This window comes from Ciconia boyciana, chromosome 3 (genome assembly GCF_034638445.1).
Source record: "Ciconia boyciana chromosome 3, ASM3463844v1, whole genome shotgun sequence".
Lineage (NCBI taxonomy): Eukaryota > Metazoa > Chordata > Aves > Ciconiiformes > Ciconiidae > Ciconia > Ciconia boyciana.
Window position 1 is genome coordinate 104,950,474 of NC_132936.1, and position 14,799 is coordinate 104,965,272.

At 37.8% G+C, this 14,799-nt stretch overlaps 1 protein-coding gene across 1 annotated transcript in view; it reads right to left on the reverse strand.

Moving 5' to 3' along the window:
• Positions 1-14,799, reverse strand: part of USH2A (usherin) — a 391,818-nt gene that overhangs the window by 111,669 nt on the left and 265,350 nt on the right. Inside the window, exons 41-43 of the mRNA XM_072858355.1 lie at positions 7,665-7,999; positions 4,242-4,364; positions 1,354-1,517 (exon numbers count right to left, since the gene is read on the reverse strand). Of these exons, the coding sequence (XP_072714456.1) occupies positions 1,354-1,517; positions 4,242-4,364; positions 7,665-7,999 (622 nt within the window). The remainder of the gene's footprint in view (positions 1-1,353; positions 1,518-4,241; positions 4,365-7,664; positions 8,000-14,799) is intronic.

Genomic DNA, 14,799 nt, shown 5'->3' on the forward strand with positions numbered 1-14,799 from the left:
AAAAAACCAGTGCCATTTTCTGGCTATAGAGGGAAGGACATTCACTGGTCTGAGCTAGTGGATAAAAAAGGATGCCAGGCAAGCCTTGCTTCTCCATTTTAGTAACTCAGATAGAGTCTGTTATCTTACCTGTCCTTTGTCAAACAGTTTAAGTTCAGATCTGATCAAATGCAACTGCATTTCCAGTAGGCACCAAGATGAAAAGAATAATTATGACAAAAACTTTAAGCACTGATACATATTGCTTTAGATAACACACTGTACCACTGAACAGGACTCAGCTGACTGGGAAATAGCATTGATAAAAGCCAAAACCATATTTTCAGATTTAATAGTACACAGTTTTGTCACAGAAATTCTTAGTCAAGAGTGAGATGTTATTTTTATTTTAAGTGGTACAGATACAAGTCCTGAATCCTCAGAATTCAGAAACCTTCAGTAGGTTTTCCAGAAAAAGAAAACTAGCAAGGCAACTTCGATTAAGGACTCCCAAGTTCCCAAAGAAAACAAGAAAATAATTTTAAAACTAGTATTATGAAAAAATGAAACATGGGTATAGAAAATAGTTAATATGCTTATTGCAACATAAGAAGTAATAAAACATGATAAGGTTTTCAAATAACGAATAGCCCTGTCTTGGTGTTTAACCTTTGCATTCACAAACATACATGAAGAAAATTTCTAAGGTATGAAAGAAAATAAAACCAGATTGCATTACCTACATCTAGAAGGTCAGGGGTTTAGATTACTAAGGTAATGAAACTTCAGTGAGCTGCTTCAGATCTATTACATTTGTCAGTTTTTATAAGCATGCTTACTTCAGGCATGCAATTATAAAATCAAGAGACTACATTTGTTGCAATTCAGCACCCAGTCCTTATAAAATCATTTGCATGTAAGTCATGAAGAAATTCCCCACTGCTGTATTAGCAAAGCAACTAGAGAAATTGGCTAAATTCACTTTAAGGAGCAGAGCAAAACGAGAGAGAAAGGGGATCCTCGCATCCTGAAGGAACGTATATGTAAATTTTCATACAAAGAGATGAAATGTACCACAAAGACAACAGGATTCTGTGGACTACTACTTTGTAGATTTCTCATGAGTTTGCATTAACTATTTCTTCACTTTCATTATTCTCATTCTGCAGAAACAGCATATAATAAACACAAACATGACTGAGAAATAGCAAAATGTGCACTTTTTTTTTCTTATTTCTTTCCTCTCCTTCCAAGGACACTTAGGTATATTATAAATCAAGACAAGGACTGTGTTTCCTATGAGAGCATGGCAGACCAACATAAGTGATGGCAGGTTAACATCTAGTTACTGGAATAAATACTAAGCACACTTACTTGGTTTTGACCATTCCACTTCTACAGCAGTATGATTAACAGCACGTGCAGTGAGGATACTTCCTTTCTCTGGTAATCCCGCTAATGTAGTAGCTATCACTTCTTCACTTGATGTATATCCTACCTCGTTGTGCACTATGAGCTTGTACTCGTATGTTGTGTACCTAAGACATTTTAAAAATAATTAAATGGAACGAAAAATGCAGACGTAGAAAATATTTGCTGTGAACCCTCTGCCCGTGCCAAAGTTTTGCTTTTTCTCCCCTCCCTCTCCAACAAGTGCAGCTGCATGGTTTGAACCAATGAAGACTCTGTAAGAGGTGTCTATTTTTTGGAAATAATTCAGCACCATTAACATGGTAACAAAAATAAAACACATTATTTCACTTCTTCATCGTTGTAGCTTCTGAGGTGTTGAGAGATTATAGCTCAATTCAATATGTAATTACAGCAGTGGCAACCTGCCAAAATTTGGATCAGAATTTAATCAAATGAGGCTTTTTTCCTCTTTTGGGAAACCCATTGATTTTAACTTGCAGAGTCTCATTTGTAAAAGTGATTCACCACACAGCCAGGACTCTCCCACTACAGAAACATCAAAAAAAGTGCCTAGGAATGCAAACTCGTTTAATAAAGTAATTTTCTTCAGAACTCTCTATATTCAACTTGCACATTTTTATTAAATACCTCATGTATATTTAGTAAACCAAGTGACTCACTCCATAATTTCTTCTCTATATCAAATGGCATACTAATGTATTTTAAGTGGAATTGCATAATCTCAAAATTAATTCCATCATAAAAAGCCCCCCACAAAACTACACAATCACAGAAACACAGGATCATCTCATTCAAATTTTCACTGAAGCTGAAGCACTTTGGGATCGCTGTCTACAAACACAACAAAGGAACATACAGTAAATGCCTAATATTTAGAGATTTCTCTACAAAACAAAAAGTCGCTCACATAGTATATTTACTTTTTTTTTTACTGCTTTACTATAGCACCCTATATTATGCAGCCATCCAGTCTGATTTTCAAAAAAGCTAAGTTTTAACAGTCCCACTAAGAAGAAAGCAAACTAATGGGAGCTCACTAGTTCCAACTGTAGTGATAGGCATTGTAGAGGAACGGTGACAATATACATAACACATCTTATTTCCCTCTCTGTGCTTTCTGTTGCTTGCAAATGTGTAGTAGTTCCTTGGACATTGTAGCACAGGTGCAATCAAAGATGAATGGAATCTATTCTTGCAATTTAATGATGAGAATTTGAGATTCATTTTTTGATCCATATTTCCAACAATGAAAGTAAAAGAAGTTTGGCTTAGCCTACTAGAAATAAAAAAGCCATCCGCAAAAAAAATCATTATGAAAATAGAATTCTGGCAGGAATATAATAAAAAATCACTAATTCTGAGACATGCTTAAAACATGACACAAATGAAAATAGATGCTGATATATGGATTTTCTTTCTGTGAAAAACAAGGCTTGAATCTTTCTGCAGCATCTTCTCTCCAGCCACACACTCATCCTGAGTTGTTGACTGCAAAAACATAGCTGCAGGTTGCAGAAGCCTCCCCGAAAGAAGTGTTCAGGTGTATGCGAGGGTTAGGCACACTTTTCTGTCTATAGCTCCTTCAACCCAAAAGGTCATTGTGCCTAATGACTTGTCACTGAGACCCCGTCAGAATTTATTGTCCCCTCTGAACTGCTAACATAACTGCTGCACACATCAGTGCTGCTGAAATGAGCTAAACTAAAACTAAAGGAAACTCTATGTAGAATTTCAAACATGGTTTAAGAAAGAAATGGACACTTGGGCAGGATTGGGTAAAAGAATAGCTTCATGATCCATTATTGCAATGGATAGAAATGAGCAGTGACTTTCAGCAAGTAGGCAGTGACAAGGCAGAGGCAGTAGCCCTTGGCTTGGTTTGGTCTGTACAACAGCCTGGAGCAGAGGTCACATTCTGCTGGTTCACATCATGCTCAGGAGGAATGCTCACACAGCTTTGATAGAAGTAAGTGGAAGCAACGTACAGATATTTGAGGGACAATGACTGACATGCAGTCCTCATAAAGCACTCCAGCACGCAAGCACAGAGAACACACACATCCTGAAACCATCCATGAATGTTTCCCCAAGACTTTACCTACAAAAAAACAAGGCAGAATCCATGTTGAATCTTGTGTTACAGGTTCTTAATGTGTGTGCTTGCTTGTCTTAAGAGTGGTAGCCTTGACTTCGAGGTGCAGAAACTAGGGCTGATCAAGAGCAAATGCCTTGCTCTATACCACACAGTAGGTCTGTAACATACTGAGAAACAGAACCCACCCTCTGTTTCCCAACTCCCAACACTCTGCATTTAACTATAATGAAGCTAACACAAAGCTGCCCTTAAATTAGATCTCCTGAGAGTGTGATAAATACTGTTCCTGACTTTGGAGATATTAAAGCAATTGTTAATTTGCGTTTTCAAACCAGGTAAGAAAAACAATGCTGAAACCAAGTTTCAGATGTTTCCCAGCTAGGACTTCTCAAACACTCATTCTGCCTGTGCTATGACTTTGCCAACACACAAATCTAGAGCATATGTACACATAAATCTAAATGTTTTGATTGCATGAGCATATCAATGCTAAAATTTCCCAAGATCTTTATTTTCATTTGTTTTTCAGAGCAAAACAATATATGAGTCAAGAATGACAGGCTAATAATAAATGCCTGCATATTAGAATGATTAATACCAAAGATGATGACAAAAAATATTTCATTACATAATTAATATGTTCACTACATAAAGACACAAGAAATACTTTGAACTATTAAACATACACTATACAAAATGCCAGCATTTGTTTTTATAGTTTTTGTAATCTCACCTGCTAAGACCCTTATCTTCATAAAACCACTGAGTTCCTGAGTAAATATTGTGCCACAGATTTAAATCTTCAGGGGGATTTGATGCAAGTGGTTGCTGGATTTTACGTCTCAGGAGCTCATATCTAACACAAAAGACAAGCAGAACACCAGGATTATCTCAACTAATGTTATTACACAAAAAAAAATCAGGGTTTTCTTTTTTAAAGCCACACATTATTTTGTTTTTACAGCTGTAAACTTTCTGAGATAAACATTCTTTTTAATGTTTCATGATTTAAAACATTCAATTACTTTAAAAAACTACTTTGAAAATGGCAAATGAAGCACTTCCATTTGAAATAATGAGTTTATTTAATGATTTACAGATTTTGAACTTGTGGAAATGCTATGAAGATCAAGCCCAAATAGCACAGTAACAGTGTCTCATACAGACTTGACTGATGCCATCTGATATGCACAGACTGCTACAGAATATGAAATGACAATGTGTCTCTCTTGCAAATGTGCTGAAACATATAGCACTGCTATTACTATTTTACTGGTAGTAGCATCTTAAGTGTGCATTTGTGTTTAACATGTGTTTGCAAATAACCACAGTGTAAAATACAGGTGACAAACAGGTGTAGAATGTTAACCGTTCCATCTGTAGACCTTAGCAAGGCACCTTTGCATTTGGGTAGACGTTCATGATGTGAGCTTGAAAGACCAAACTATTTCATCCTGGTTTTAATTGGTATCTGCAGCTGTATTCCTGTCTCTGTTCCAAACAGCAGGTCAGCTAAAGGCCATCTTTCATCAGGTCAGCCATGAGACTGCCTGATTCGGACAACATGCCTTCCACCCATTCTGCATCACTCACTCTTCATCATCTTTTACACAAAACCTTTATGGAATTTATCAAAGATTAAGTCACTTCATGTCTACACAAACTAAAGGGCATAACATATTTTGCATTTCCTAATCATTCTATGGATTACATAGAAAACTATACTCTAAATGAACCAAAATTATCTAGCATGGTTCAAAATCTTTAGGATTATTATTCTTTATTACATTTCACAGGAGTTTTTTAATTGGACTTTTGTTTCACTTTGATGGTTCTTTTTTAAGGCACCAGACGTTTGTACACTTCCTACCAGTTATAGAACCACTCTAGAATTGCTTTCAATGGTGGGCTGCAGGTTTAATCAAACTATAGTTGCAATAGTGTTTCCAGTGGTGCCCAGAAAGTAGGGTCATATACATATGTATTCACTTAAACACACAACTTGATTCTCTAAAGTGCTGAGCTGCTGTGTATCATCCTTTCCCTGCCACCCATTTTGCAAAGGTGCTACTGTTAAATTCCAGCCAAAAGTATGTGGATACTCGGGCAGATCTTAAAGACTCTCACTTTAGCTCTTATTTGTGGAAATGTTTCTTTCTGTGTTTAAGCATTCTGCAGAATGCCATGGTGTGTGTCACCACCCTGTTGCAATGATCTTTCTGACCACTGACTTCATGTGTGATTTGACACTTATCTTTTTTAGGTTAAGATCATCTCCAGTCTGATGAGGAAATGTTGGACAATAGCATTCCAGATTTGAGACCCTGAATTAAGAGGGTATTTAATAGGTACCTCATACAGTGATTTTGCATTGCTTTTAAACCAGAAATCAACTGAGAAGCTCTCTTACAAGAGAGCTGAGATTTCCTATGCTCCATGGCAGCTAGGACGTACATGTGTGACTTCCAACAACTTTTGCCCTTGAGTTTGGGGAATGATCCTCAACAGGTACAAGCAAGCGTTGTGCCACTGACCTTAGTGATGCCAACCAAATTACTGCAGAAGTTGGGAGTATAACCTCAGAAATTAAATAGTAAAAGCTAATTAAACTCCAACTCTATCAAAACATTCAGATGACTTTATACCCCAAGAACAACTCTCACATGAGTGGTTCATCAGTGTCAACAGAACCCAAAGACACATCATTACAGTTTTATTAGGAACAGTCCTGGCATATTCTGTCCAATGTATTTCATGAATGGTGATCATGTGTAAATCACCCCCACTGGCAGCTGCTGCTGCTAATCTGCTTGCTGCAGACTTCTTGCTCCATCATGCTGTACAGAGCAGCTGCTTCAGTGGTTGCTCTTGTTGAGGGCAGCATGGCACACCACGAAGGAAATGAAGGCTGCAGATGTAGGCTGTGCTGAATTACTTCAATAATCTATGGTAAAATGGTCATGTTGTTAACCCCAGAATAACAGAGACTGCTTTTCAAAAACTTCAAATTTTACTGTAGAGCAATCATCATTTCATTCCGTTGTAGTGTGCTCTAATTAAGCCTGAAGAAAGAGTCAAGCTACTGTGCTGTAATAACATACGCAACTGAAACGGCATTACATGATAATTATTGAACCCATCAGTGCACCTAGAAGAGAGCTACTAACCAGAACATATGGAGTACAGAGATAGAATTCCATGCACAATGTTTCCCAATATGTTAAAGCACTAGAATGAAAGATTTGTTTGACTTTTTTTGATTGTGTATGTATAAAGATATTTATTTTTATAAATCTTCATGCACTCAAATACATATTTTTTACGCACTCAAACACATTTTTTTTAATGTGTACACACACACACTCAGTAACCAACAGATTCAAGTCAAGATCCCCCATCCCACCACTCTAGACAAATCTCAGAAGAGACACCTTTCTCTAGTTCCTGTGGTGAAATAGCCTCCAGCCAGCTATACCCGGCACTTCCTTGCATTTCCCATTTTTGGCTCTGCCACCAAACTTTTAGCATTTTAACTTCCATTTTTCTCACACACTCTCTCATTTCCAATTTATTAATCAGGTAAGTTTTGAAGCTTATTTCGTGTCATCACACTACCGTGGTCACTTTCTCTTTATGTAGAATAACCCCCACAGAGTATTGAGAAAATTGGATGTGTTAAATATTTATGTTCACAGAGATCTCATACTTTTCTTGTCATTTTGTTGGTGGAAAACATGTTGCCTGAACTGACCGCCAAAACATGGCTGATGCTGCAGCCCAAACCAGTTATGACTTTGCAAATATCCTGTGCTTGCTCCTTCTGGCTCTTCAGCCAGCACTGATCTGAAAGACCCAGAGCCTTCCTGCACATGTTCTGCAAAATAAATGCCACAGTACAGACATCACGCTTGCTTTAAATAGTCCTGACTCCTCCTAAGTTCAAAACAGTTCAAAGCTCATCCTGCTATCTGCTTCTAAACATACCCACTTTCCATGAGTCCTGAACCCACTCATGGACTCCTGAACCCTAAAGAGGAACTTCAAAAGGTCAGAAATGAAGATATCGCATCATAAAGTTTGCATCGCCCAGAATTTTCTGAATCAGGTTTAGGTAAGGAGAAGAAAACTGCCATCTCAGTTGCAACTAAAAGCTTACCTCAGATGAGGACCATTCGGCCTTAGCGGGGGTTGCCAAGAAATGGCAATAAAGGACTCGCTGATTGGAGTCACAGATAATGGACTAACACTCTGAGGAACTGTTGAAGGTGTAGTCACACTGGTAGGCAAACTCTCTGTGCAGCCTCCTAGAAAGCCATCACCTCCAGAACAGGCTATTACAGTGACCGAGTAGTTTGTATAGGGTATAAGATTAGTCACCAAATGACTTAACGTTGATGAAGTATTCCCAGTAATGACAATTCGTGGATCAGGCATGCGAATCTCATAGTTAAGGATTTCACCATTCTGTATCAGAGGAGGTTTCCATGAGACCTGAAAGAGGAGAAAAAAAATGTCAAAATAACAGAAGTCTTTCAGTCAGAATGCAGAAATACAGACACAACATGCTACAAATGGACACCAATGTGATCTCAAGATGTACTTTTCTTTCTTCATCAAGACAGACTGTGTATAACCTTTACCAGGTAACTGTAATTTGATTTTTAAAGGTGCATCAGTTAGAAATCTAACCTCCTTTAATTTTAGTGAGGGTTGCAGTAACAGTTGTAGCTATTGAAAAATCTACTATTTAGCTTCACCAGTAAAATGTGAATGCTCCACTTCACTCAAAATTCTGTGACATGTTCAGATGCAATAGCAAAAGTACAATAATTATCATAAGTATCACTAACTGTCATTTATTTTCTTATGGTGTATTGCCTGGTGTGCTCATCTATTAATGGGAGAGTAAAAAGAAACCTTATTTTGTGTTTGCACAATTTTCAGAAATGTGTAACTGCCTTAACTCCTATGAGAAACAAGATTAGTTGGCACTCTCTGTATGATGAAATATGCAGGTTTTCCCTTTTATTTTTCAGTAATAAATTACAATGGTAAGTATCAGACAAAAAACAGGCACAATTTTCCATTTTTAGAATTATAAAATCATGCTGAGAAAACTATCACAAAAAAACTGGAAATTACATACAGAATTCATGTTATATATATACATACTGCTACACTTACTGTGGTTTTACTCTTACTAAACTGACGTTAGAGGTTGGGTGTTTTTTTCAAGTTTTTCTTTTTTTAAAGTATATTATTCTATATAATTATTCTTACCAGCTCTAGTGAGGAATCACACTCAAATCATTGCACCATAAAGTGCAAGGATGTTCTCAATTCTTTTTTAAGGCTTTTTGCCACAGTATCATGACAGAGGGGACTTTAGACGGACACAATGAGGACATGTAACTGTATTAAGAATCTCAAAGTTTCATAAAGGTAGTGTAATAGCATCTATCAATCCTTCCGCCCAGTGTAGGAATACACCTCGAAGTCCCAGTGTAGGAAATACACCAGCTTTGCTTTGTTCATCCCTGGGACTGTTCTCCTTGCCATTGACCCACTCATCTATAACAATTGCTGTCTCTTTTCCTCCCAGGCATGGGATAATTAAGGACTGAATCCAACATTGCAAAGAACACAGAACTGAGAAAACCTAGATGAAGGTATGTACAGAATAAAATGAACAGTGATAATATTGAAGCGTTAAATAGCAATACCGAGATACTTTAGTTTAAGTTGAACTTTTTCCTTAATTCTCTCCAGCCTCCAAAGTAAGTATCTTTAAAAAGGTACATGCACAATTACACACGGCCATGGAAACAGAGAAGCTTGATTTATAAAATGATTTTTAAAGGACCCTTGGGGATTAGGAAATGTTATATCTTAGGTACAGAAGGACCACTTAGGCCGTCAGACTTGTAAGAGACCTGGCAGCAAAGTACTGGAGAAAGCTGAAGGATTTTGATAACAGAATCTGGAATACTATTAAACAGAGAATTAGAAACAGGGTGATCTTGAGTAAAGACAGCACAAACAAGATTATTGGTGCCCACATAGGAAAGGCTTAGCTCTGGCTAATTATCAAATGCTGTATCCAGATTTCTGTTACTTCTGGCCCCAAATCACGATCAAACAAATAAAGAAAATGCTATTGATGAAACAATGCAAAATTTCACAGAAGGTAGGAATCGATTCTGCACCATTCTGACAGACATTGAGCAAAACTCTCATTTTGAAGTAGTTCATGTGGTCTAGCCATAAGCTTAGGAAACAGAGAAGAATGGATGATTAGCACAGACAACAGAAAATGTTGTTTTCAAGTGCAGGAGAAAGCATTCAGGTCAGTAAACTTCAGGTGAAATTTCCAATCCCATTGCTTTTTGTTGCTGCCATACTGCACCCACTGGATGCACTGTATACGTCACAGAAAGAGGGGAATGTGCGTGGTTCACTTTTATTTTCAGGGACGTACCTTTGAAGTTGCTGGAAGAAGCACAGAAGACTTTAAGATCTGACACACTACAGCAAAACACACATTTCTGCAACCATAATTATGTTATTCTTTTTTGAGGTGTAGCACCTATCCTGAAATTCTTCCTCAGTGAAGTGTGACTAAAGACAATATATTTGAGGTCTATTTTAGGAATATGAATACAGTAAATCTGTCATTATCAGTGAAAAAAGCCCTCTCACTTGTTGCTTAATGCAAGGTGGCTTCTAATAAAAGAACTATATGTCCAATGCTTTGGAAAATTCCTGGTATTACTCTCTCAGAAGAGAAAATTGTCTAAAAATGTTCACCTTGTATCAAATCTTGTTTTATTTCCTGGAAGAGAGGAGGAGTTGTTTTTTAACATTACATTTTAGATGCCTAACTTTTATGTCTAAACCCACAAAATTGCTCTAATAGAACTTGCACAAGATTCACCATACACTGTAACCCCTTCACATAAAGGAACATTAATAACATGGGCAGGAGAACAGATGCTGCTCCAGAACCTCAGCTCCTGAGTTTTATACAGCATGTGCACTAGCTGGTAAAACTTTAAAAATCTCCCAGGTGTTACTTTGCAGCATTTGCACTAGCAGATAAAATACCTCATACTGTACATAACATAGAAGCTTCATGCGTCTTACACTGGGAAATTCCTCAAATTTTTTTTTTTTTTTCTGAGAGAAATGAAAACCAGGCTGAACAAAAAGAATATTCAGTCAGCAGCATGACACAGAATGCAACTTGTTTTTGTCTGGGCATGGATATCTCATACAAAGATATGTAGATCAGTTATTGCTTTGGTTAGTATTCTTTTAAGCTAGATAAAGGGATGACCAAGGATACTCACAGTCACTGCTGTGTCACTTGACCTGCTTTGAATTACATATGTCACCTGGGAATGACAGGACATGCAGTTTCTGGGAAACTTCTCTTGTCAAGAGGCAAGGGACTGCCTGACCCATACAGTGTAAATGAAGATGATGAAGCCAGCCTGGTTAACACACATGTGGCACTACTGGACCTCTTCTCCACTTCGATGTGTCAAGGTTTGAGGTAAGAGCTTGGCAATGCATGAAAGCAGGAAAGCTCACTAGACAGGCTGTGTTGGAAGCAGTAACGGTTTGTTCATTGATTTGAAGCTCAGCACTGAGACCATGAAAGAGGATGCCCATGAGGAACAGAGAATAAGGTAACTACTGGGAGAGATTAACTGATTCAATGTAATGACTCTGGAAGCTGTCATTTAAAGATCAAAGCACCTTATTTTCTCCACCACAAAATTTAAAGAGACAGAAATTAGCCATTTTCCCCCCATTAAACAGTTATAACCTTGGAAATCTTTTTTTCTTTTTTTTTGACAGCAGTTGGAACCCTGCAATTTAATTCTGAGCTATGTGAAGAGAGGCATTGGCACATGGGTAACTATTTTACTGGTTCAGGCCTGGCTTCAAGAGTTAGCTTTTAAATCAGTGTGTTTGGCTTCATTTTATTCTCATTTCTCCTAGCTACTGCTTGTAACATCTACAAACAGAATGTAATAAATACACTACTGAGAGCTTTTAACTGCTGGCCTCAAAGCACGTTGTAAGTCTCAAATTGCAAGTATTATTATTCCAGTTTTACAGATGAAAGGACTAAATCCCAGACGAAGTCACATATCAGAAAGAAGCAAAACTGAAAACAAAGACCTGCTACCCTAATTCTGCATTCCAACCACTGGACTATAGTCCTCTGCCAGCCCCCCAGCCCGTGCAAAAGTAGGTGGGAGATGAATTTCCTTACGAGTTCTTATCTGCCTTAACAGAAATTATAGTGGGATTCAATCAAGAGCCAGTATCACACCAGAAAAACAAATCCTGACAGAGGTCACTGATAATTATTCTCATACACTTTGCCCATGAATTACATCCAACTTCAGCAAGCACTACCACAGAACGGCACGATCAAGTTTGCAGTAACAGATTGCTACTACAAAAACTTCTAGAAGCACTTAGCTTGAGTAGTGGAAAAACAGAAAGAACATTAATTTATGATCCTAAACACCTACTACAGTAAAGTGTTTAAGCTATATCAAAGGCAGGGGGATAATGCTGATGAAACCCTGATTAGTTCACCCCACTGTATGATCTGTACCAAATGAGCAAGCTGTGCAAGAAATCACAGTCCTAAAATGTGGAAAACCTCTAGTGTGCAAGTTAAGGTTGTTCCTATGGGTGTTGGAGTATCCTAAGTCGCTCAAGCAGCACTTATGTGGCGAATAAACCAAGGTCTCACTGACCTTAGCAGCATTACAAGGCAATCTTCACACAAGGATTGATTGCTCCTAAACAATTTCCCCAATGCACCAGGCATACCTGCATAAAACTGGAAGTGTGGTGAATAAAGTCCAAACTCTTTTTTTCTCCCCAGCGCGAAGCTGCTATGTAGGCTTACTGCATCTCCCTTTAGTGTACAAGGCCTAGGTGTCAGGGTTGTTCGTATTCTCAAAATTATGTTCTTAGGCAACTGCAGTCTGAAGCATTTTGAGAATGAAATAGCGACAGGGGGTTTTAATCTGGAAGAGAGGAAGGGTCTTCACAGCCTCATTCTCTACCACACAGTGATCTGCAGAGGTAAAACACTGAAGGATCACCTCTCTGTTAGTCACCAACTTCAGTGACCATGGAGTTATTACCATTGCTTCCATCGTTCTGTAATCAGAAGCAACTTCACAGGGCAGCAAACATTAACATGTGAGACAAAAAACCAACTCCAGCACATGTGCCTATAACTGTAATTCCATAGGAAGTGGAAAATGGATAAAGGAAACACCTTCCTTTTCCTGGATGATACTCAAACTGTAACTACAGTGTATATTGCTTTAAATGTGTCTGTCAGTCGTATCCATTCACAACAGCTGAAATCTTTCTCCTCTGTATTTTAGTCCCAGCCTATTTGCAGAACAACAGGCATTTAGCAGTCCACAGTCCAGCTTCTGAGCTAATGAAGAACAGAAGACAACTATAAAAATAGAGCCTTGTTTATTTGTGTTTGCTCACTTGCATATCCTATTTAGTAGTCAAATTTGAGAAATAGCTACTAGAAAAGTTTATCTCTGTAGCAGTAAATTATAATCTTCTGCAAAGAAAGAGTGCAGACTGCAACCCTTGAAGATCCTGTGGACAGCAAACTGATGACACTGTTCAATCTGTAGGGTGGAATACCAGCTTTCTCTGCTGCAGCTTCTTCTATACAAAGAAAATAATGGCAAGTGAACTGTAAATTAAGTGATTGCCATCTCTGGGGGTAACAACAAACATGAATGAGAATGGAATTAAAAAGCCTACAACCCTTCCTCAGTAGAGAAGTCATGAGGAAATACTTACGAAAAAGAAATAATCCATAGAGAATGAATGACATGGTATTAAATCAACATGCAAAAAAAGAAATTAGAAAGAAGAATGACAGTTTGGTGCTACAGAATCACCATGGCCCTTCATTATTAGCAGGCAACACATACAACATATATTAAGAGAGAAGTCAATGAGATCATCATAATTTTAATTTTTCTCATTTTGCATCTAATCAAATTGCAGGAAGTTTCTGTAATTGACGTTATCATGAAGGAATAGCATGGCACAAGAAATATATGTCAATAAGGTACTTACTTCATCCAACCAGGATGAAACCATTCTCTTACAATCTATCTAAGCACCAAAAAGAAAAAAATTTCCTTTCCCCTTGAGAGAAACATCAAGGTTAAGTGCAGCTCATGCCAACTTCTATCTTGAGAAAGAAGTTATGCAAAGAATGACAGGAAATGGCTGCAGCTTCTTGTCTTATCAATGGTCCAGTTGGTGGCTCTGGCCAGCAAGGGAGAGCAACACAGGCAAACATGCATCAGCAAGCCTCCAGTTAAGCCAATAATCAAGACTACATCTGTCTTCCCCAGGCCAAAGCCCTCAAGGAACAACCACAGCAGTGAAAGGGAAGTCTTCCAATTGAAAGTTAAATGACCAAAGTTGGAGAATTTGCATACTACAGTTAATTTAGTTCAGCATACCCAGCCACATAATGCTTTTGCCACACAAAGAGCTCCTTTAAATAATTATTCACTGTGTAAACCAGCCTCTTTCTCAAGCCACTCAACCTAGCTACATTCCCGAATGTCATACCAGTGTGAAGTGTGAGATTGAAGCAGCACAGCAATTGCAACCCTCACAAGAAAAGGAAACAATTTCTTTTATACTTCTGTACATTAGGGTATAGCAAATCTTGTGTAACAGGAATAATGTTCATGGCATTGGCATATACTAAATAAACGACTTTTGCAGTTGCTGAATACCTCCACTTCACTTTGGCATTTAATCAGCCACAAAAGCAGTTTATTGCGCAGTATACTCCGCTACCATGAACATTATCAATTCAGCAAATATTAAAAAATATCATGCAGGTGTCACAGAAATGGGTACTTAAAAATTATCGACAGCTTTACAATTTCTGTTGCACAAAGAAAGCAAGCTAAATGTTATGGAGAGATATCGGTCCATTCTGATTAAAATTAAATGTTAAAGGAGCACATACACATCAGAAGTGTTTATGCCAAGAGTGACCTGCTGTGCTGATATTTTCCTCCTTGCAGAGTGAAAGCTTTGGTCTATGAAAATAAGCTGTATGCTCAAGTGAGTACTATCCTGGAGCACTTTGAATTCTCCACATCCTCAAATCATTTATATTGATTCTATGACTAAATAAAGGAATGGAAATATGTTTCTCTTTTTTTGTAAATTCTCTCTGTTTTCAGTAGAAG